We start from the raw sequence: 20,497 nt of genomic DNA on the forward strand, positions 1-20,497 counted from the left end.
TAAGGTGGGTCCCTGAGACCCAGGGGAAGTCAGTCCCTGGCTCCAGGGTGCCAGGGAGCTGTGAGAGGGCTGGCTGGGAGCGGGTGCCCCGCCTGCCTCCAGCACTGCCCTTGGTGCCCTGCAGGACCGAGGTCAATAAGGCCAGGGTTTTCCATGTTGCTTTCCTCTCTGGCTGAGGAAAACAGGGCGGGCGTTCGGGGCCAGCTGCCGGCCCACCCACGCTTGTTGAAGCGCCGTGTGCTCCAGAGTCGGCCTCATTCAGCCCACCCAGTGCCGGCGCGTGGCCTCTGGCTCTGGTCATCCGGGAGCAGGGGGCCCCGCAGGAACCGAGACACCTGTGTGGGGGTGCCCAAGAGCACCCCCAGATTTGAGGGCTTGCTTGGAGGACTCAGAGGTCCGGTAGAGAGCCACAGGCACGACTCCGACTTAGCGCCAGGGTGCACGGTGGGATCGCCAAGGAAGAGGAGCCTGGCGGAAGCCAGAGGGGGGCAGGCGCGCCCTTCCGAGTCTCCTCCAGCCACGCTCTGACGGCAGGTGTGGAGGGACCCGCTGTGCACCAGGCGTTCAGTCGGTAGCTGGTCACTCGGTTGCCCTGTGCCTCAGAGATGAGAGCAGGTGCTCAGCGTCCACCGCGTGGCTCGTACCCGGCCAGCGCAGCAAGCCAGCCTTGCCGTTGAGGGAGGAGTGGGCGCCTCCCCCAAGTCCCAGTTCCTGGATGCCAGCCGGCGGCCAGCCTGGCAAGTGGGTCCCTCTCCGCGGAGGGCCGCCCAGGCTGCTGGGTGACTCCTTTCTGCACACGCCTCTCCTGCCCGAGTTCAGGCCCCCATTCTGAGCTCCTGAGGGGACCCCTTTGGATTTGCTCCCAGTGAGCAGCCAGTCCTGGGAACAGTGGCTGCTGATCTTGTCCCAAGAGGATTCGATGGAGAGAGAGGGGCGATGGGGAGCCGAGGCCCGGAGGGTCCCCAGCACCAAGGCAGCCCCCTTGCCGGCTGCCCGGGCCTGGGCCGGGGCCTCTGCCGGAGAACCTGATGCTGGGACTGTCACTTCTCGGTGGCTTCGGTCTCCACCCTGGATGCGCCCCGGGACCGTGTGGGCTGGACTCTCCTGCGTGCACACATCCGCCCCCCGTTCCTGGGCTCTGACCGCACCCCATCCTGAGGAACCGCGTGCGACCCCTGCCCCTGACCCCAGCGCAGGGGGCTCTCGTCCTGGTCTGGCTCCGCGAGGCATCAGGCACCGGAGCAGCTGCCTCATCCTCACTGTGTCCCTGCAGGATGGCCGTGCCCATAAGTGTCACCAACCCTGACCTGCTGAGGCACAGCACAGAGCTCTTCATGGACAGTGGCTTCTCTCCGCTGTCCCAGCGGATGGGGGCTATGGTCGCCTTCCGGAGATTCGAGGATTTCACCAGGTAGGGGGGGACCTGGTCCCCCAAACACAAGCGGGGGTCCGTTCACTTGACGCATGACTTGGGGGAGACCCAGATGTGGCAGAGCCAGTTAACGATGGAGGGCACCCAGCTACCGTGAGAGAGGAGCAGAGGGCCCGTGTGCTGCTGCATAGCCGGGTGACCGGAGGTAGCGACGCTCCACCTTTCCAAAAGCTAGAAGAAAGGATTTTGAACGTTTTCACCATCAAGATAAATGTTGCAGGAGATAAATATGTTTCACTCGATTTAAACATTGCACCACATGCGCACGTATTGAAACATGACCTGGTTCTCCACTATTATATATGATTTTTACATTTTACGTAGGAGTTAAAAATAAATTAAGAAAACAACAGACTGGGCCGGGTGTAATCCCAGCTACTAGAGAGGCCAAGGCAGGAGGATGACAAGTTTGAGGCCAGCCTGGGCAATTTAGGGAAACCCTGTCTCAAAATAAAAATTTAAATAGAGCACTTACCTAGCACGTGTGAGGCAAGGCCCTGGGTTTAGTCCTTAGTAACACACACACACACACACACACACACACACACTCACACACTAAAACAGTCATAACAGCATTGTCACCAGGAGCACAAGACCACAAGACAGCTTACCCATGTCCGAGTCCAGCTCTGTATTGCCTGTGAGACTGAACAACTTATGTAACCTCTCTCAGTTTTCTCATCTGTAAAATGGATGTAATAGAAGGACCTGCTTCACTGGCACATCATGAAAATCAAATGAGATCGTGTAGGTGAAATAAGATACTTAAAATATAATGTACACGTAAAGGACATGCTCATTGCAGGTCAGCTCTCAGTACTGTGACCACGCTTTTCCCCACTTGCTCCTGTGGGTTGTGGCTTGTGCTTGGGTTATCCTTTTGAATTATCCTGTTGAATTTCTGGGGCGCGGGGATTACTTTTATTACCCTCAGGTGACTTAGGTGAAGTGCAGTCTCGGGGGCCTCTGAGCCCGTCAGAGGGAGTCAAGAGTTGCCCTCAAGCCCAGCTGCAGGCCCGGAGTGTTAGAATCCTGTCCTCCATTCCTGACTCCAGGCTGCGTAGGTCCATTCTTCCCTTTTGGGAACGACCCTGTTGGGGTGCTTTGGACTGAGTTCAGGAACCACTGGAGCTGAGGAAGAGGAAGGCCCTGGGTTCCCGTATGCCTGGCCACAAAGCTTGACCCGGTCTTAATGAGACTGGTCCCTTAGCTTTCCTTCTCTGCCCTGCATCCCCAGGAACTTTGATGAGGTCATCTCCTGCTTCGCCAATGTGCCCAAAGACATCCCCCTCTTCAGCAAGGCCCGCACCTCCCTCTATTCTGAGGATGAAGGCAAGGTCAGTGTCCGAGCCCAGGGAGCAACCCAGGGAGAGAGCAGGCTGCACCTCCTGGTCCTACTCTCAGCCCTACTTTGCTCTCTCAGAACCTCCGAGAAGAGCCCATTCACATCCTGAACGTGGCTCTCCAGTATGCAGACCATTTGGAGGATGAGGCGCTGGTGCCGATTTTCAGGACATTTGTACAGTCCAAGGTACTCTGGGTGTGCCCCTGCCTTTGGGGAGAGCAGGTAGTCTGTGTTGCTATAATAAAACACCTGAGGCTGGGTAACTTTTATAAAGTTAAGAGGTTTTCGCTCACAGTTCCGGAGGCTGCATGGGGCACCTCATCTGGTGAGGGCCTCTGCTGTGTCACAGCATGTCAGGTGGCATCACGGAGCAGGAGCAGGTGCATGTGAGCACGTGGTGAGAGCAGAAGCTAGAGAGAGGGAAGGCCACAGAGCCAGGTCCCACCCTGGCCCTGCTGGTCCTCCTAATACTGTCCTTGGGCAGAGAGGGCTGAACCTGGCAAAACTTTGGCTTCTCCTTTTTCTCTTTTTTTTGGGTACCCAGGGGCACTTTCTCACTGAGCCACAGTCCCAGCCCTTTTTATATTTTATTTAGAGACCTGGTCTTGCTAAGTTGCTTAGGACCTCCCTAAGTTGCTGAGGCTGGCCTCGAACTTGCCATCCTCCTGCCTCAGCCTCCTGAGCCGCTGGGATGACAGGCGTGCGCCACCGTGTCCAGCAGGTTCAGTGTTTTTAGTGCATTCACAGAGTTGCACAACCATGACCACAGTTACTTTTAGAATAGTTTTGTTCCCTCCACCTCCCAAAAAACCCCTGTACCCATTAGAAGTCACTCACATCACCACCCAACCCAGGCCTTCTCCCACCCCAGTCTCAGCGACCACTGATCTTTATGTGTCTGCAGATGTTCTCATTCTGGGTTTTTCATAGATGTGGAAGGAACCACATGCTAGGGGGTCTCTCGTGCCTGGCTTCTTCCAGGCACCAGCCGCGTGGTAACGTGGATCAGCCCGCCAGTCCTTTCTCTGACCACATAATATCCCACCGTGTCTCTGGTTTTTAATGCAGAAAAATATCCTTGTGGATTACGGTCTCCGAAGAATCACATTCCTGATTGCCCGGGAGGTCAGTCCAATCCTTAGTTCGTCTGCTCTCGTCTTTTCTGTTCTCCGAACCCCAGGGCTTCTTGGGTCTGTAATTTGCACGTGGGGGTAGAAGCGATCAGTGATTAGAAAACACTTTTCAAACCGTTCATTCTAAACTGCCAAGTGGTTAACAATCGTGAGATAAATACAGAAGCTATTTCAAGGAATCTCGTTTGATTTAATCGTCTTTTGTTTGGATTTCTTTTTGCAGAGAGAATTTCCCAAGTTTTTCACCTTCAGAGCAAGGGATGAGGTATGACCAGAGGCAGCGATGTGTGTCCTCTTCCCGATGGCTGCTTTAATGTTATGAGGAGGGTCCCCAGCTCTAGAGGCAGGCTTGTTTTCTAGAACGTGGCAACTGCTGCGTGGACTCTAGCTTTCCTCTGGAGTTGCATTTCCAACCCCACATTTCCTGCTGGGAACTCAGACCCTCAGGATCCTCTTTCCCCCTCTACTGAGTTTCTGCATTTGCTGGTGTGCTCAGTAGGACCGTTTCCCGGCCTCCTTTCCTTGTGTTCTTCTAGACCTGTGGTCGGCAAGGTCTGACTTGCAGACTGGCTGCCTGTTTTATAAATAAAGTTTTATTGGAACGTAGCCACAGGCATCTGACTACCTAGTGTCCCTGTGGCTTTCACGGAGTGGCAGCGGAGCTGAGGTAGTGGGGCGGGAGCCATGTGACTCATCAGCCCGAAACATGCAGGGTCTGGCCTTTGGAAAATGGTTCCCGATCCCTCCTGGAGCAGGTGGGCTGGTCCCCAGCAGATTCCCGACCCTGCCACGCTGGGCATTCTGCACTCTGATTTATGCACAGCCTGCCTTGATTTATAAAGGCTCTTACTTTTTCTCTTGTTCCGTCTCCATCACTGTCGGTTCTTCCTTTCGGGGACCCATGTCCACCGGGAACCTGGGTTAGCGACATCTTGAGGAACACCCCATCCTCTGACAGCGGTCTCATCACACTGGCAGATGCCGGGGGCTAGTTGGGTTCACCCAGCAACCAAGAGGTGCCCCCCAGCACCCCAGTCTTGCCAAAACTTTGAATCTTGTCAGCCCTGGGGATTCTCAGCACCGGGGACAGGGCAGGGTAGGGCCTGGGCCACACAGGACGGAGCTGCGATGTCAGACTCCGAGTGTGCATGTGCATCTGTCTGTCTGTCTGTCTGTCTGTCTGTCTCCCTCCACGTGCCTGCCCTCTCTCTGGCTGGCCCACAGTTTGCAGAAGATCGCATCTACCGTCACCTGGAGCCCGCCCTGGCCTTCCAGCTAGAGCTCAGCCGCATGCGCAACTTCGACCTGAGGGCCGTGCCCTGTGCCAACCACAAGATGCACCTTTACCTGGGCGCTGCCAAGGTGAAGGAAGGGGTGGAGGTGACAGACCACAGGTTCTTCATCCGCGCCATCATCAGGCACTCGGACCTGATTACGAAGGTAAGGCGTCGCAGGTGGTGGAACCCGTCCCTCCAGCCCCGGTCCTCCCTCCCCTGGGTTCCTGCTCTGTGCCAGGCTCCGGGCTGCACGCTGGGTCTTTGAGGACGTGCTGGGCACACGAGACCCTGCCCATGTGACACTCAGATCTGGGAGGCGGCCAACAGCAAGGTGGCCTGTTTTGTCCCCACCAGTGGCTCTTGGGTCATTCATGGTGTTGAATCGTGTGTCGCTCTCTGCATGAGAAGAAAGCCGAGGAGATAGAAAGACACTGGTTCGTTCAGGAAATTTTTATATTTGCCTATTGAGTGATCATTTCTTGATTTTAGGAAGATAGCCCACGATCCTACTGTGAAAATCTCAACCGATACTGGAAACTTATTTCTAAAAACTCAAGTGAGGTTGGGCGTGGTGGCGCACGCCCGTTATCCCGGCAGCTCGGGAGGCTGAGGCAGGAGGATCGCGGCGAGTTCAAAACCAGTCTCAGCAACAGCGAGGCCCTGAGCAACTCAGTGAGACCCTATCTCTAAATAAATACAAAATAGGGCTGGGGAGGTGGCTCAGTGGTCGAATGCCCCTGAGTTCAATCCCTGGCACCCCCTTCCCCCAAAATATAAAAATCAAGTGGAAAGACCCAGAATTCTGCCTCTGAAGGGCCAGCCCTGTTAGTGACACTTTCTAAACCCAGTTTCATCTCCAAAATTGGGGGTTACAGTGAGGCAGATAAGAGCTCAGCGTGGACACGTCATCTGGAAAAACGGTGACCTTTTCCACTGGACAATTACTTGTAGACCTTTTTCCATGTTAATGAAGACTGATCCATGGTGTGTGCTACAGCCTTACATGGACATGTGTGTGTGTGTGTGTGTGTGTGTGTAGTGTCTTTTTTAAAAACCAGGTCCCTTTTGATGGATATTGAGTTAATCTCCGTTTTTTGCTACTTCAGTCAACGAGATGTGTGACTGGCCTTTACCATTGTGTAGGAATAGCGAGGCCAGGAGGTCAGGATTGATTGCCACTGGAGAGCTGGTATCTTACCGTCCTAAGGAAGGGCTCGGCCTAGCACAGGGGGCACATGGGAAAGCCCTGGCGTTGGTCAGGTGGCTGAAGGACTGAAGAGAAAAAGTGGGCAAAACCCTTTTATTGGTGGGTGGTTTTTTTTCTTTTCTCTGGGGATTGAACCCAGGAGCATTTGACCGCTGAGCCACATCCCCAGCCCTTTTCTCATATTTTATTAGAGACAGGGTCTCGCTGAGTTGCTTCGGGCCTCGCTAAGTTGCTGGCTGTGAACTCGTGGTCCTCCTGCCTCAGCCTCCCGAGCTGCTGGGTTTGCGTTCTCTGGCTTCTGAAGGAAGGAAGGAACAGGGGAGGCGGGTTGAAGAGTCCCAGCAGCCCGGGCGCAGGGCTGCCCCTGGTCGGGCTCCAGCCTGTGGCGAGGAGGGCAGGTGGTCGTGTCCTGGGCCATGAGGGGGAAGGTTTTGGGCTGTGGCTCTGGGTCCGTTTACATGTAAAAAGCACGCTCCCTGGACGGTCGAGGGCCATCTCCAGGAATGGCAGCCCTGGAGGGTCAGTCACCCCGGCCCAGAGGTCCAGGCGCCAGAGGACAGCAAATCGAAGCCTGGCAAACGCGCCACGCCACTGGGCAAGCGGACGGGGCTCCCCAGGGCCACTCGGAGGAGGGAGCGGTTTCCTCCCCGAGGAGGAGAATCCGGCCCTGAGACCCGGTCCTGAGCCGCCGCCCCTGCTCTGTGACAGGAAGCCTCCTTCGAGTACCTGCAGAACGAGGGCGAGCGGCTGCTCCTGGAGGCCATGGACGAGCTGGACGTGGCGTTCAACGACACCAGCGTGCGCACCGACTGCAACCACATCTTCCTCAACTTCGTGCCCACCGTCATCATGGACCCCTCCAAGGTCACACGCGGGGGCTCCCGGGCCCTGTTGCTTCGGGGCTCCGTCTCCTGGCCCTCGAGGCCTGAGCCTCTGTGGCCCCAGCCGGCTGGGCCCGCGGCTGAGCCACACCCCGCCAGGCGGCCTTCGCTGTCGGGGTGACGTGGTGCCGGGACACTTTGCCAAGTAGAATTTGGCCCTTTCTCTGGGTTTCTGGATCTGTCGGGGGCGGGGCGGGGCGTGGGAACGATGAGAACCCAAAGTCTGTGGCCGAGCTGGTCCACCGACCCTTACGGTGGTGACACTGGGACGAGAAGAATCCCAGCGCACCAGCTGGGCACCGGCGGGTTGCAGAGGATCCGGGTGGATGCCCTGAGCTCCCTGGTCCACCTGTTTCCAGGAGGAAACCGCAGAGGCTTGAGGGGCCCGGAAAGATGGGGTCACGCGGGAGCTTGGCTCTGCCACCTGTCAGCCTCGGTCTCCTCACCCGTCAGTGAGGGGTAGAAATACCTGCCTCCCGCCAGGGCTGTCGCGTGGCCTTAGAGCACTTGCCCCCACGCGCAGGGGGCCCTGGGTGCCACCCCACGCACGGCCGCCTTGCTGGGTACCCACGGGGTGAAAGGAGGTGACGGGCTCTCAGGACTTAGCAAGGGGCCTTTGGTGGCTCACAGCTAGTACTTTGCTGGGTGGTACCAGGTCCCGGGCGTTCGGCACCGAGCGTCTCGCCGCCCGGTGCCACGAGTGCCTGGCCAGCGTGTGGGGGAGCGGCCCCTGAGCGCGGGCTTGCTCTGCCCCGGGCAGATCGAGGAGTCCGTGCGCTCCATGGTCATGCGCTACGGCAGCCGCCTCTGGAAGCTCCGCGTGCTGCAGGCCGAGGTCAAGATCAACATCCGCCAGACCACCACGGGCAGTGCCGTCCCCATCCGCCTGTTCATCACCAACGAGTCGGGCTACTACCTGGACATCAGCCTCTACAAAGAAGTGACCGACCCCAGATCTGGAAACGTAAGGCCGAGGGGACCACAGAGGTCCGGGTCACAGCAGAGGCAGGCTGCGGGGGACCTCAGACCTAGATCAGAATGACCCTCGGTGGCCCTCTGGCCTGGCCTGGCCAGACTGCAGCAGCTTTCTGAGAGTCCCGTGAATAAATAGCTCTGGGTCGGGATGACCAGGCTGCCTCCTGCTCCCCAGGATTCCTCCTGGGCACCAGCAAGTTCTCCGAAGTGCAGTCCTTCCGCAGCCCTTCCTGGGAAGACGTGCAGGGCTGTTTTTGGTCACGATGCAGCCCGCACACTAGTCACTTAGGCAAGGAGGTATTTTCCCCCACCGTGCTATGGGACAGGCTTTTGTCCAGTGATTCGAATATCCACGTGACTGCCTGCTATGTATCTGTATGAACGTTTTTATTTTGAAATAATTAGACTTCAGACTCAAGAGGTTGGAAAAACAAAATTCCTGCACCCCTGTAATCCAAGGCAGGAGGATTCCAAGTCCAAGGCCAACCAATCTCAAAAAAAAAAAAAACTATCTCAAAATAAAGAACAGAAGGGGCTGGGATGGAACTCAGTGGTAGAGCATCCCTGGGTTCAATCCCCAGGACTGGGGGAAAAAAAATTGCTAAAAATAGTACAGAACAAAAATAGGGCAGAGGGATCCCACGTACCCTTCAGCCAGCTTTCCGCAGCCTGCACTTTGCAAACTCTGAGTGTGTCACCCACTCGGGAGATTGACATGGGCGCAAGTACTGTTGGCTCAAACGCAGACCTTATTCAAATCAGCAGTTTTTGGGGCTGGGGAGATAGCTTAGTTGGTAGAGTGCTTGCCTTGCAAGCATAAGACCCTGGGTTCAATCCCCAGCACCACACACAAAAAAAAAAAAAAAAAAAAAAAATCAGTTTTCACGTGCACATGGGGCGTGTGTGTGCGTGTGTACAGGCCTGCATGTTTGGAACTAGGATTGTCATATTTTTGGAGCTGTTCCCACTTCTTCCCGTTCTGGTTGTCCTCTGTGGTTAAGAAGAAAACATAGAGCCAGGCACACCTGTTATCCCAGTGGCTCGGGAGGCTGAGGCAGGAGGATCGTGAGTTCAAAGCCAGCCTCAGCAACTTAGCGAGGCCCTCAGCAACTCAGTGAGACCCTGTCTCTAACAAATATTTAAAAAGGGGATGTGGCTTGGCGGTGAAGCACCCTTGGGTTCAATCCCTGGTCCAAAAAAAAAAGAGCCCCCTAATCACTCCCAAGCACGTCGTGGTCTGTCACGGGCAGACCCTGCTCTACTGCCTGCTTGACCTCACTGGAGACTGGGTAGGAATACTCGGTGGGACGGGGGGAGCGTGGTTCCAGGGGACCTGTCTCCCCACGGTTTTCCTTTCTTCCTGGTCCAGATCATGTTTCACTCCTTCGGCAACAAACAAGGGAACCTTCACGGGATGCTGATCAACACCCCCTACGTCACCAAGGATCTGCTCCAGGCCAAGCGCTTCCAGGCTCAGTCCCTGGGCACCACCTACGTGTACGACTTCCCCGAGATGTTCAGGCAGGCAAGTCGCCCCCGGGTCCCCTCCCTGACTCCACCGGAAGCCGGGCCCCCTCTCCTGAGCGCCGCTCGGGGGATCCCATCTAAACGAGGTCTTTGTGACTTTTTTTTTTTTTTTCCTCCAAAAATAAAACTAATTTTTATCCCAGTGATAAAAGGATAGAGCATGGAAACTCTAGAAAATAAGGAGAATGGAGAAAAAGAAAAAAAGTTGAATCCTAATTCCACATTTTACGACAGATTGCTTGACATTTTTATGTGCGTCCTCCTGGTCTTTTTAGTGCTTATTTATCAAGCAGCCCCTAAAGCCAAACAGAGGAAGAGGAAGGGGTCCCTGGTCTTGAGGAATTTTTAGTCTACTTTTTGAAAATGGTTTGGGCCCAGGCACAGCGCGGGCACCTGTGTCCCGGCGTTAGGGAAGCTGAAGCAGGGGATCACTGGGGCTCAGGAGTTCAAGGCCAGCCCAGGGGACGCGGCGAGACCTTGACTCAAAAAAATAAAAAGAGGAGAAAAATTACATTTGAGGCTTGTAATGACACATTAGCGTGTTTCCTTCAAGTCCTATTTCTATGTCTCTCTTTTTGAAGAAAAAGTCTGGAAAAGAGACTGAGCATGCTGGCGTGCTTTGTGGATCTGAGGTCAGGGACCTTCCACGGTAGGCAGGAAGCGTCAGTTTCTACTGAGACTTGTGTGTCAGGCAGAGGAGATCAACGTAGAAGAAAGAGCTGCCCTTCAGAGCCACTCAGGCCTGGGCGAAATTCCAGATCGGTCCCTGGCGTCCTGTTTTTCCTGGACAAGTTTCTTGACCTCTCTGGACCTCAGTTTTCTACTGTGTAAAATGAGGATATGAGAAATACCTACCTACAAGGTTATGGGAGAAATACATGTACTCAGTAGGTGCTTAATAATTGGGGAAGTTTCTGATCTCAGAGGCCACAGGGAAGGAGCTTGACTAAATCATCAGTTAATCCATTCTCTTTCTTTTTGATAAAGAAACAGAATCCTGTAGGTAACCCATGTGTTTGAACTTAGATGAAAGGAAAACACATCTTACCGAAACCGACTCAGGAAGAAACAGAAAATCTGATCTGAATAGATGGTACGCATCAAAGAAATCAAATTAATCGTTTAAGAAATCTACCCACTAAAATTGGGCCTGCATAACTGTAAAACAGTTAACTATCAAAACTTTAAGAAATAGACAATTCTCTTTGTGCAGAAATTGTTTACAGAGTAGAAAAACAAGGTGACTGCTTTAACTCACCAGGTTATTTATGACCTCTTTATTAATAACAGATAAGGACTTGAGGGAAGAGAAATTCACTGTCATTTATGAACCCAGAAAATACAAGCCGATGAAATCCAGTAATGATTTTTAGTGAAAAAACCTTTAGACCAGTCGGCTTTGTCTTGTGACTTCTTATGTGATTCGACATTAGGCACTCTCTCCCTGCAGTTTATCTTATTAGTAGATAATTTAAGAAAAAAACTTAAATTTCTCAGTAAGTACAAAAATAACTATTTGTAATGAAAAGTTTCAATAAACTAAGAATAGAAGAAAATGTATTTATCCTGATGAAAGGTATCAATCTAAAATGAATACACATGACGGTGAGATGTCAACATTCCCTCTAAAGAAAGGTGGAGGTCAAAAAATACCCATGGTCCCCACTTCTGTTCCAGAATTTTTATTTTTAAACCCAAGTTCCTGGCCAGTGAAATAATCAGAAAAAGAAATAAAAGGTACAGAGACTGTAAAGAAAAAAGCAAAATGGTAGGTTTTGCAGAAGATATAAATGCCTGTATAGGACATGCAACAGAATCTATGGAACCAATTAGAGAATAGAACGAGGTCGCAAGATCAGGACAGAAAAATCAGTGCATTCCTATAGACCAGCAATAATTATGCAGTGTACTTGGGGAACAAATACCAAGGTCAATTAACTAAACTGGGTGCAGTGACTCTCGCCTGTGATCCCAGTGACTCTGGAGGCTGAGGCAGGAGGATTTTGAGTTCAAAGCCAGCCTTAGCAACTTAACCGAGGCTCTGAGCAACTCAGCGAGACCCTGTCTCTAAATAAAAATATTTTTAAAAAGGCTGGGGATGTGGCTCAGTGGTTAAGCACTCCTGGGTTCAATCCCTGTGCCAAAAAAAAAAAAAAAAAAGTTGTTTATGCAAAAGAGAAAAGACAAGCCCCAAGTTGGGAGGATACATTTCAGTACTTATTTCCAGCAGAGGATGAGAACCAGATGATCTATAGAATGCTTATGAAGTCAATTAGAAGAGAGAGAGAGAGAGAGAAAGCAACCATAAAAAATAGGACAGGGCTGGGGATATAGCTCAGTTGGTAGAGTGCATGCCTTGCAAGCATAAGGCCCTGGGTTCGATCCCCAGCACTGCAAAAAAAAAAAAAAAATAGGGGCAAAAGTTACCAACAGGAAATTCTCAAAAAAGAACCTCATGGCCAACAGTTCAGAGGCGTGTCCCTCACTAGGAATGGGCGAGATGTGGGTGGGACGCACAGAGGACGTCACACGCAGCAGATGGGTAAGCCTCTAAACAGTCAACCAAACCAGATGTCGGGGATGAGACCCGTTCTTACCGAGCTACTAATGGGGTTCAGAAACTTGGGGAGCTGTTCTGAGTAGAGTGAAGGCTTCACATGGCACAGGAGCTCCCAGGAGTGTGCGTGTGTACCTGTGTACCTGTGTATGGACAGGTACATACTCCTGGAAACGCTCTCACCTGTAAGAAGAGACCACGAGACTTCACTAGAGCATTAGTGATCAGAGTGCTAGACAGCTGGAGACCACCTAAGCAGGGTGGTAAATAAATAGCGCTACGTTCCCGCCTGGGAAAATTGGACAGAGGGATAATGAGATGAACTGGAGCTAAACGCACCGACATTACACATCTCTCAGGTGTAACGGAGTACAGTGAGTAAGTTGCAGAAAGATGTGTCCAGTGTGATACCGTTTACGTCCCGTTTGTCCTACAAAATAATGCTACGTGTCTTCGGTGTACGCATAGATGATAAAGGAAAAGTAAAAGCACGCGCAGGGACCTGGGGCTGGGGCTGGGGCTCAGTGGTAGAGCACTTGCCTGGCACGTGTGAGGCACTGGGTTCCGTCCTCAGCACCACATAAAAACAGAAATAAATAAATAAATAAAATAAAGGTCCATTGGTAACTAAAAATATGTTTAAAAAAAGCACGCTCAGGGCTGGCTGGTAGACAGTAAATTCGGGATCATGGTTTACAGGGATTCGGAAGAGGGGAGGAAGGAAGGTGGGGGAGGGGTGTACCAGGGACTCTCTCTTCTTTTTTTTTTTTTTTTTTGCCTCCCATCATCAGTATTTATTGAGCATTTACAGTGTACTAGGCACAAGAGAACATACAGAAAACATTATCGCTGCTCTTGAGGAGCTTACATTCTAAAAGGGGGAAAAAATACAACTCTTTTAAAATGGCATTTTGTTGTTCGGTGTTTTCTGTAAAGTACTGAGGAAATATTCTGTAGGGTGAGCTTTGGGTACAACTTAACCCCATCATTATTTAAAGAGAGAAAGAGGAAGGATTTTAAAGGCAGACAATGACAGACCATTCAGGATTGGTGGGGTTTACAGGGAGATAAACACAATCTCATCAACTAAGGAGAGATGTGCTGCAGTAAACAGGATATGGGAAATAGTTGGTGGGATGCAAGCAAAGGAAGCAGGGTGGGTATCTTAGACATTGAGTGGAGCCAGAAAGATCATGCGGCCTTTTCCCAAGTACGTGGCCACCAAATAGGAATGGTTGGTGACAAGACAGAAGGCTAAAAAAGGAAGGTAATCTTATGCACCTAACAAATAGAATAAAGGATCAAAATTGAAGGCAGGCCATAGAATATCAAGAAATTCTTAAAAACCAAAATGATTTGGAAGCACAAAACTTACAGTTAATGCTACCCAATGTCATGATGGGCCAAGAACATTGTGGCTTCCTAAGTTAGAAAATGCCATATACCAAAATTTTGAATGGAATATAATACACTTTTCCAATCAATCTCATCCTCCCCCAGAAAAAATTTTTTTCATTTTTTTTGGGGGGGAGGGAGGAGGGGAAACATGGGACATGGTTGAGAATGGTAGTTATATTAGTAGTATTTTTGTTGTTATAAACTTTGCATTTAAACTTGGTAAAAGCCCATTAGCTGCCAAGAGGGAATAAGGAATACATTTCCAAGAATGTACAATTTACTTTAGAGAAGTTTCAAAACCAAAAGACTAATTTACATGAAAAGCTGTAGAGAAAGTAGTTGAAAAGTCCATTCATAAAACTTTTATTCCACTTACATGAACTTAATACACGGGTTCTTAACAATTATGCTTGGATTATTCATGAAAATTTCATAAGACATTAAAGCTAGCCATCATCTCAAGTTATTTCCCTGTTAACTATTTTTTACAGCACATGCATGTTAGGCAAGTATCAAAAAAAAAAAAAAAATCACAAAAGCAAAAAAAAAAAAAAAAAACCTAAAAAAAAGTTAAATACATGGGTTTTGCTTTGTTTACTGCTGAGCTTGATATACATAACGTATTGGATATCAAGCAATTCATTTTTACTGCATCTTTACTTTACATTTGTTCTTAGGTTGCCTAAAACATTTAAATACAAATAAAATGTGTAGCAAAAATAATGAAAGCAAACAGCAGGTAACTTTACAAATAATGGAATGTGAACCGTTTCTGCCCTTATCCAGAGTAAATTGGGTTACAACTTTGTCCAAAGGAGCACTTCTGCAGCAGTAGTCAAAGCTGTGCACACTGAGATCGACTATTCCACAGAAACACATGATTCACACATGTAGGATCCATGGGATATCTTTTTTTTTTTTTTTTAAGTTCAAGTGATAAGCTATTTTTATTAATAAGCAATGAAAAATAGACGGCACTTAGGGAAGAAATATTGACTCTGCTCTTTTTTCAGTTGACTGATCGCATGTGCTTCTGTTGGTGGGATTACCTGTCCCACCTTGGTTTCCCAGCAGGGTCCTCGAGGTGCAGGGCAAACAAAAAATGGTGGCCCAGTGCTGTTCTCAGGGAGGGATTCACTGTAGGCCTCGACCCTGCGGGCTTCCCACAGCGCGATGGTGGCCTTCACCGGCTTCTCCTCTTCGATCTTGGTCAATCTCGTCCGTCAAGGCCAGAATAAATACGTACAGGTTGCCGAAAAGAAGTGCAAAACTGTGTCCCAGGAGCCATTTCAGAGCAACGAGAGGGTGGTGGTCTTCCAATTCAGCAAATAAGTCCAACAGTGTTGGACAGAAGAGCCCCGGGAGAGACATGACCGTATTCACCTTCAACTAGCGATGGAACTAAATTTGTCAGCTGTTTCAGGGTCGCCGATCAGGGAGTCCTAGCTGCAGAACATTTTCCCGCTGAAGATTGTCACCAAGGTTTTTGGTCATCCTGTCAAAACAGGGAGTTTAACCCCACAGCAGAACAGAAAAAGAAAGGGGGAGGTCTACCTTCTTTCTTTAAAAAAAAATCTTAAGCAGAGCTGGGCACAGGTGTGTGTGCCTGTGTTCCCAGCTTCTCAGGAGGCTGAGGCAGGAGGATCGCACAAACTCAAGAGGCTGGAGACCAGCCTGGGCAACATAGCAAGACCCTGCCCCCCAAAACAAAACAAAACTTAAGCAACTGTGAACAAATTAAGATTTAAACCATTGGATAGGAGCCAGGTGTTTTTTATTCTGCATTTTAAAAAAATCTTTATTATTCTGCATTTTTAAAAATTCTGCATTTTTAAAAATATGCTTTAATGATTCAAAAGGAGGAAGAACTAGGAAATTCACTCTTCTTTCGTGACAGGTCATCTCTCTCCTGACAACATCAAATTTTTCCTCTTTTCTCCCCTCTCTCAGGCTCTCTTTAAACTGTGGGGCTCCCCAGACAAGTACCCCAAAGACATCCTGACCTACACTGAATTAGTGTTGGACTCCCAGGGCCAGCTGGTGGAGATGAACCGACTTCCTGGTGGAAATGAGGTAGGAGTCAGCAGAGTCCGCTTTTTAAAAATGTGTCCTGCGAAGAAACTGTTTTCTTTATGCAGCGGTGTCCCTTGCAGGTGGGCATGGTGGCCTTCAAAATGAGGTTCAAGACCCAGGAGTATCCCGAAGGCCGGGACGTGATTGTCATCAGCAATGACATCACCTTCCGCATTGGGTCCTTTGGACCCGGGGAGGATCTTCTCTACCTGAGGGCGTCCGAGATGGCCCGGGCGGAGGGCATCCCCAAGATCTACCTGGCAGCCAACAGCGGGGCGCGGATCGGCTTGGCAGAAGAGATCAAGCACATGTTCCAGGTGGCCTGGGTGGACCCAGAAGACCCCCACCAGGTACCTCTTGAAGCCGGGGTGGCGGTGTGGTGGGGCCTAGCGAGTGCAGATCCGACATCCTCAGCTGAAAACCTGAAATCAAAAATCCTTCAAAATTCAAAACTTCTTGAGCTACCAACCTGAAACCCCCAGGGCGACATCCTACGCCTGACTCTAAACAAGTCACAGTCACTTTAGGGCAAGTGCACTAAAAATATTGAATAAAATGACCTTCAGCCTCTGTGGACGGGGCGGAGATGAAACAGAAATGAATTTTGAGTTGCGTCCCGGGCCCTTCGCCCAAGAGGTCTCAGTGGGTCTATGGAAATCCTTCCAATCTGAAAAAAATCCCAAACCCCAAACGCTCCTTGGGCCCAAGCGTTTCAGATTAGAGACCGCCAGCCTCTCCTGTAGGGTCCCTGGGGCTGATGGCACTCAGGAGAGGAGAGAAAAAAATCCAGCCCTTTAAATGTGCGAAGCAGGTGTCCCCCTGACGGATGCTGTGCGGGTGTGGGAGTCTGCTGTCCACCAGTGTCGTGGGAGGCGGCGATCAGGACGAAATGCCTCAGAACCCTCGGAGGGATGATAATGAAAACGGATTTCTAGATACGGAGCAGATGCATGCTGAGTTGCTCCTGAATGGGCAAGTGGGGGAAGCACCTGGGGACGTCACCCGGGGACGGACAGACCCCAGCTGCCTTCAGCAGCAAGAAGAAGGAGAGAAAAGCTCACACCTCCTGAGACCCCAGGGGACATTTGCCTTTCCCATCCCGAGGCACATTCTCCTGACTGAGATAACTGCTTCCCCCGTTAAGGGGACAAAAATCATTTGGGGATAGCAAAAAAAAAAAAAAAACTTTTCTTGTAGAAGTTGACCATCCCTAATCCAAAAATCCAAAATCCAAAATGGTCCAAAATCTGAAGCATTTTGAGCATTGATGGGACGCCACAAGTCGAACACTCCACACCTGACCTCTCGATGCAAAGAAAGAGCACAGAGTTCTTCAAATGTGGACTCACGAGCCAGGCGCAGTGGCACATGCCTGTCATCCCAGCAGCTCGGGAGGCTGAGGCAGGAGGATCTTGAGTTCAAAGCCAGCCTCCGTGAAAGGGAGGTGCTAAGCAACTCAGCGAGACCCTGTCTCTAAACAAAATACAAAATAGGACTGGGGAGGTGGGTCAGTGGTGGAGTGTCCCTGAGTTCAATCCCCGGTTCCTACCCCACCGAAAGTGTGAAATCATGTTACCTTCAGCCTATGTGCGTAAGGGCCTTGTGAGACGTAAATGAGTTTCATGTTTAGACTTGGGTTGCATCTCCAAGATATTTTGTTGATGAGATTTCAATTATTCCAAGATTTGAAAATACCTAAAATGAGGAACACTCCTGGTCCCAAGCGTTTTGGATAAGGGATAGCCAACTTGTGTATACAGCATAGACACACACAGCACACGAACAGCACACATTTATTTTTTTGGTACTGGGGATTGAACGCAGGGGCACTCAACCACTGAGCCACATCCCCAGCCCTTTTCTGTATTTTATTTAGAGACAGGGTCTCGCTGAGTTGCTTAGGGCCTGGCTAAGTGGCCGAGGCTGGCTTCGAACTCGAGATCCTCCTGCCTCAGCCTCCGGAGCTGCTGGGATGACAGGCGTGCACCCTACGCCCAGCAGCAGTTGATCTTTAGTATTGCATTTTCATGGGGGATGCCAACAATAAGGAAAAAGTATCTGGAAGGGCTCCTTTGGAGGAGCAGTGATGTCAATCTGGGGAGTAATGACAAGCGGGACCAGGGAGCCCATGAGACGGCGCTGCAAGGGTGGCAGAGCTGCTTGGCTCGGAGCAGACCTGCGGTCTGCAGCTGTCCTTCCCATGGTGTGGTCGGGAGCATGCTGATCGGCGCGAGTGACATCCGCCCCGCAGCGTTGGCGTTGAAGACACAGCAGAGGCTCGCGCAGGGCGGGGAGCTGGACTCCTGGCCTCACCCGTAGTGTTATTTTTTAAGGGATTTAAATACCTGTACCTGACCCCCCAAGACTACACCAGAATCAGCTCCCTGAATTCCGTCCACTGCAGACACATCGAGGAGGGAGGGGAATCCAGGTGAGTGACTGGCCGGGGGTCCCCTTCATTTTGCCTGTGGTTCATTAAAGCTCCTCGGGGGGAATCCGTCTCTGCTTCTAGGCTGGTGGCAGTGTCCTCAGGCGGGGCGCTGCCGGAACAGTAGGACCCCTGCCCTTCCGTGCGGGGCACCCATAACTTAAGCATTTGGGACACTTCCAGGGTGCACCCCTTCGGGTCGTCCCAAAACCAGTCACCGCTTTCTCAATTGCCATGATGTCCCGGGAGCTACAGGCTCACGTTTTTATCCCCAAATTACCCAAATCGGTGCCGTGGTCATCTGGGAAGGTACCCGTGAGAGGCAAGGGTCCGTTCTTTGAGAAGGTCTCCAAGGCTCCTGCCTGTCTTTTCCAGGGAAGATCATGTTTATTTATCCTAATGGGATCAGAGAATTTCCCAGGTGTGATTTTTCTGGATGATATATGGTGGGGAGACTTGAAAAAATAATTTTTAAAAAAAATCTCCATAGTCGAGTAAGTTTGAGAAACTCCAAGTTAAATGAGAGCTAATAACCTCCTTCCGGCAGCCGCCTCGGAGCCTTTGATTCACTAACGCGCTTGGTGAATGTCTTAACGGGGTTTGGCTTCACGGTGTTCCTCATTCTTCCGTGGCCACAGGACCTTGGTTGGTTGATCATGAACTGTGTGCTCCCACCTCTTTGGAGACCTCAAGCTGGTCTAGACTGCTTTGGAGCCATGGGGGCCGGGGTAGTCACTCCGGATAGGCAGACATCCTTGGCTGGGGGAGGGTGATACCTGCTGAACTTGACCTCTTAGATTTTTCGGTGCCGAAGGCGAGGGTCCTGGGCCCCTGCTTTCCCGTTAGCCCCGGCTGCGTTCTCCTGATCCGGTCCTTTCCCTCACTCATCCCGCCTGCTTTGGGTCCTTGGGACCCGCATCCCCCTTGAATCCTGGGGGGACAGAGTTCAGTCTTGCACCTGCGCTTGGCCGTCCCTCAGGTACATCATCACCGACATCATCGGGAAGGACGACGGCTTGGGCGTGGAGAACCTGAGGGGCTCGGGCATGATCGCCGGGGAGTCGTCCCTGGCGTACGATGAGATCGTCACCATCAGCATGGTGAGCCGGCCCTGCTTGCTTTCCCTTTCCAAACCCTCCATCACGGCGACTTTACGGTCGTCACAGAAGTGGAGGGACTTAGCCCTGAGCCCCCGGGGGCCGTCTCCTGGCTCCTCCGGGGACCAAAACAAAGCCATTCCTATTTTCCATCCCATTTTACAATATTTTCAAGCCAAATCTCCCATCAGGTCTTTTCACCCAGTAACCTCCGTCGAGTCCCAAGTTTTCAAATCTGTGACTATTTCAACAAAATCGACTCCGTGCGTTGAGATAGGTTGGAAATCGTCATCTAAAGCTTATTGAATCATCTGTCATCCTTAGTAATAAATAGTAATGAATATTATCACTGATCATTCACCCATTTTCTCCGAAGAATAAAACTCCCCAAATCCGTTTATTTCAAAGTTACCTTAAGTGAAATACTTGATTCTCAATCTAAGTGTTTTCGGCGTTCTGGAAATGGGACGATGGGACATAATGGACCTCAGGGTGGAGCCTGGACGCAGAAGGATCTTGCGCCCATTTATGTAACTGCAATCCTATTAAGGCACCCCGACAAAATCCACGGTTTCTTTAATACCAGAACCCAGTTTTAACAGTTACCCTTTTGTAGTTGGTTTCTTTGAATTGGGATCCAATCTTTCCTTCTTTTAAAGGTGTTAAGGGTTTAGGAAAAGTTTTGCCTGACTTCAAATGGTATTAAGTGAACCCTCCCCTACACACACACAACCCGTCCAAAACAATGTCCTCTGTTTCTCGTAGTAGCCGTAGTAGCCGTGGTAGCCGTACTCTTCAGCAATAGAGTGTCCTTCACGGCCTTAGTATTACACGTGGTGTCTGATCTCCATTTTCCAGGTGGAAAGTGTCGGGCATGAGTCTTTTTTTTTTTTTTTCTTAAGTTTGTTGTCTAGGTATCTATGAGTAGTCTATTTCTTTGAATTTTGGGACAGTTTAGGACTCACCAGACACTACAAGGTAGTACAGAGGATTCCTGGGTGCCCTTTGTACAGCTCCATGACAGTATCTTACCTACCACGGTAATTATCAAAACCGGGGAGGTGATGTTGGCACAGTGCTGCTGGCCTGCAGCACACCTGACCTGGATTCCGTCCATGTTGACTCTCACTCCTGGATGTCCTTTTGTCTGTGCGAGAGCACGAGATC

The 20,497-nt window shown here is 50.8% G+C and overlaps 1 protein-coding gene across 2 annotated transcripts in view; it reads left to right on the plus strand.

Annotated features, from left to right (window-relative positions):
• Acacb (acetyl-CoA carboxylase beta) overlaps positions 1–20,497 on the plus strand; it is a 124,039-nt gene that overhangs the window by 89,093 nt on the left and 14,449 nt on the right. For both annotated transcript variants that reach the window (XM_047559932.1, XM_047559933.1), the window contains 13 exons: positions 1,274–1,411; positions 2,670–2,769; positions 2,856–2,963; positions 3,846–3,902; positions 4,134–4,175; positions 5,135–5,350; positions 7,103–7,258; positions 8,036–8,239; positions 9,620–9,775; positions 15,683–15,805; positions 15,886–16,155; positions 18,139–18,236; positions 19,213–19,333. In XM_047559932.1, the coding sequence (XP_047415888.1) occupies positions 1,274–1,411; positions 2,670–2,769; positions 2,856–2,963; positions 3,846–3,902; positions 4,134–4,175; positions 5,135–5,350; positions 7,103–7,258; positions 8,036–8,239; positions 9,620–9,775; positions 15,683–15,805; positions 15,886–16,155; positions 18,139–18,236; positions 19,213–19,333 (1,789 nt within the window). The remainder of the gene's footprint in view (positions 1–1,273; positions 1,412–2,669; positions 2,770–2,855; positions 2,964–3,845; positions 3,903–4,133; positions 4,176–5,134; positions 5,351–7,102; positions 7,259–8,035; positions 8,240–9,619; positions 9,776–15,682; positions 15,806–15,885; positions 16,156–18,138; positions 18,237–19,212; positions 19,334–20,497) is intronic.

Source organism: Sciurus carolinensis, chromosome 8 (assembly GCF_902686445.1).
Source record: "Sciurus carolinensis chromosome 8, mSciCar1.2, whole genome shotgun sequence".
NCBI lineage: Eukaryota > Metazoa > Chordata > Mammalia > Rodentia > Sciuridae > Sciurus > Sciurus carolinensis.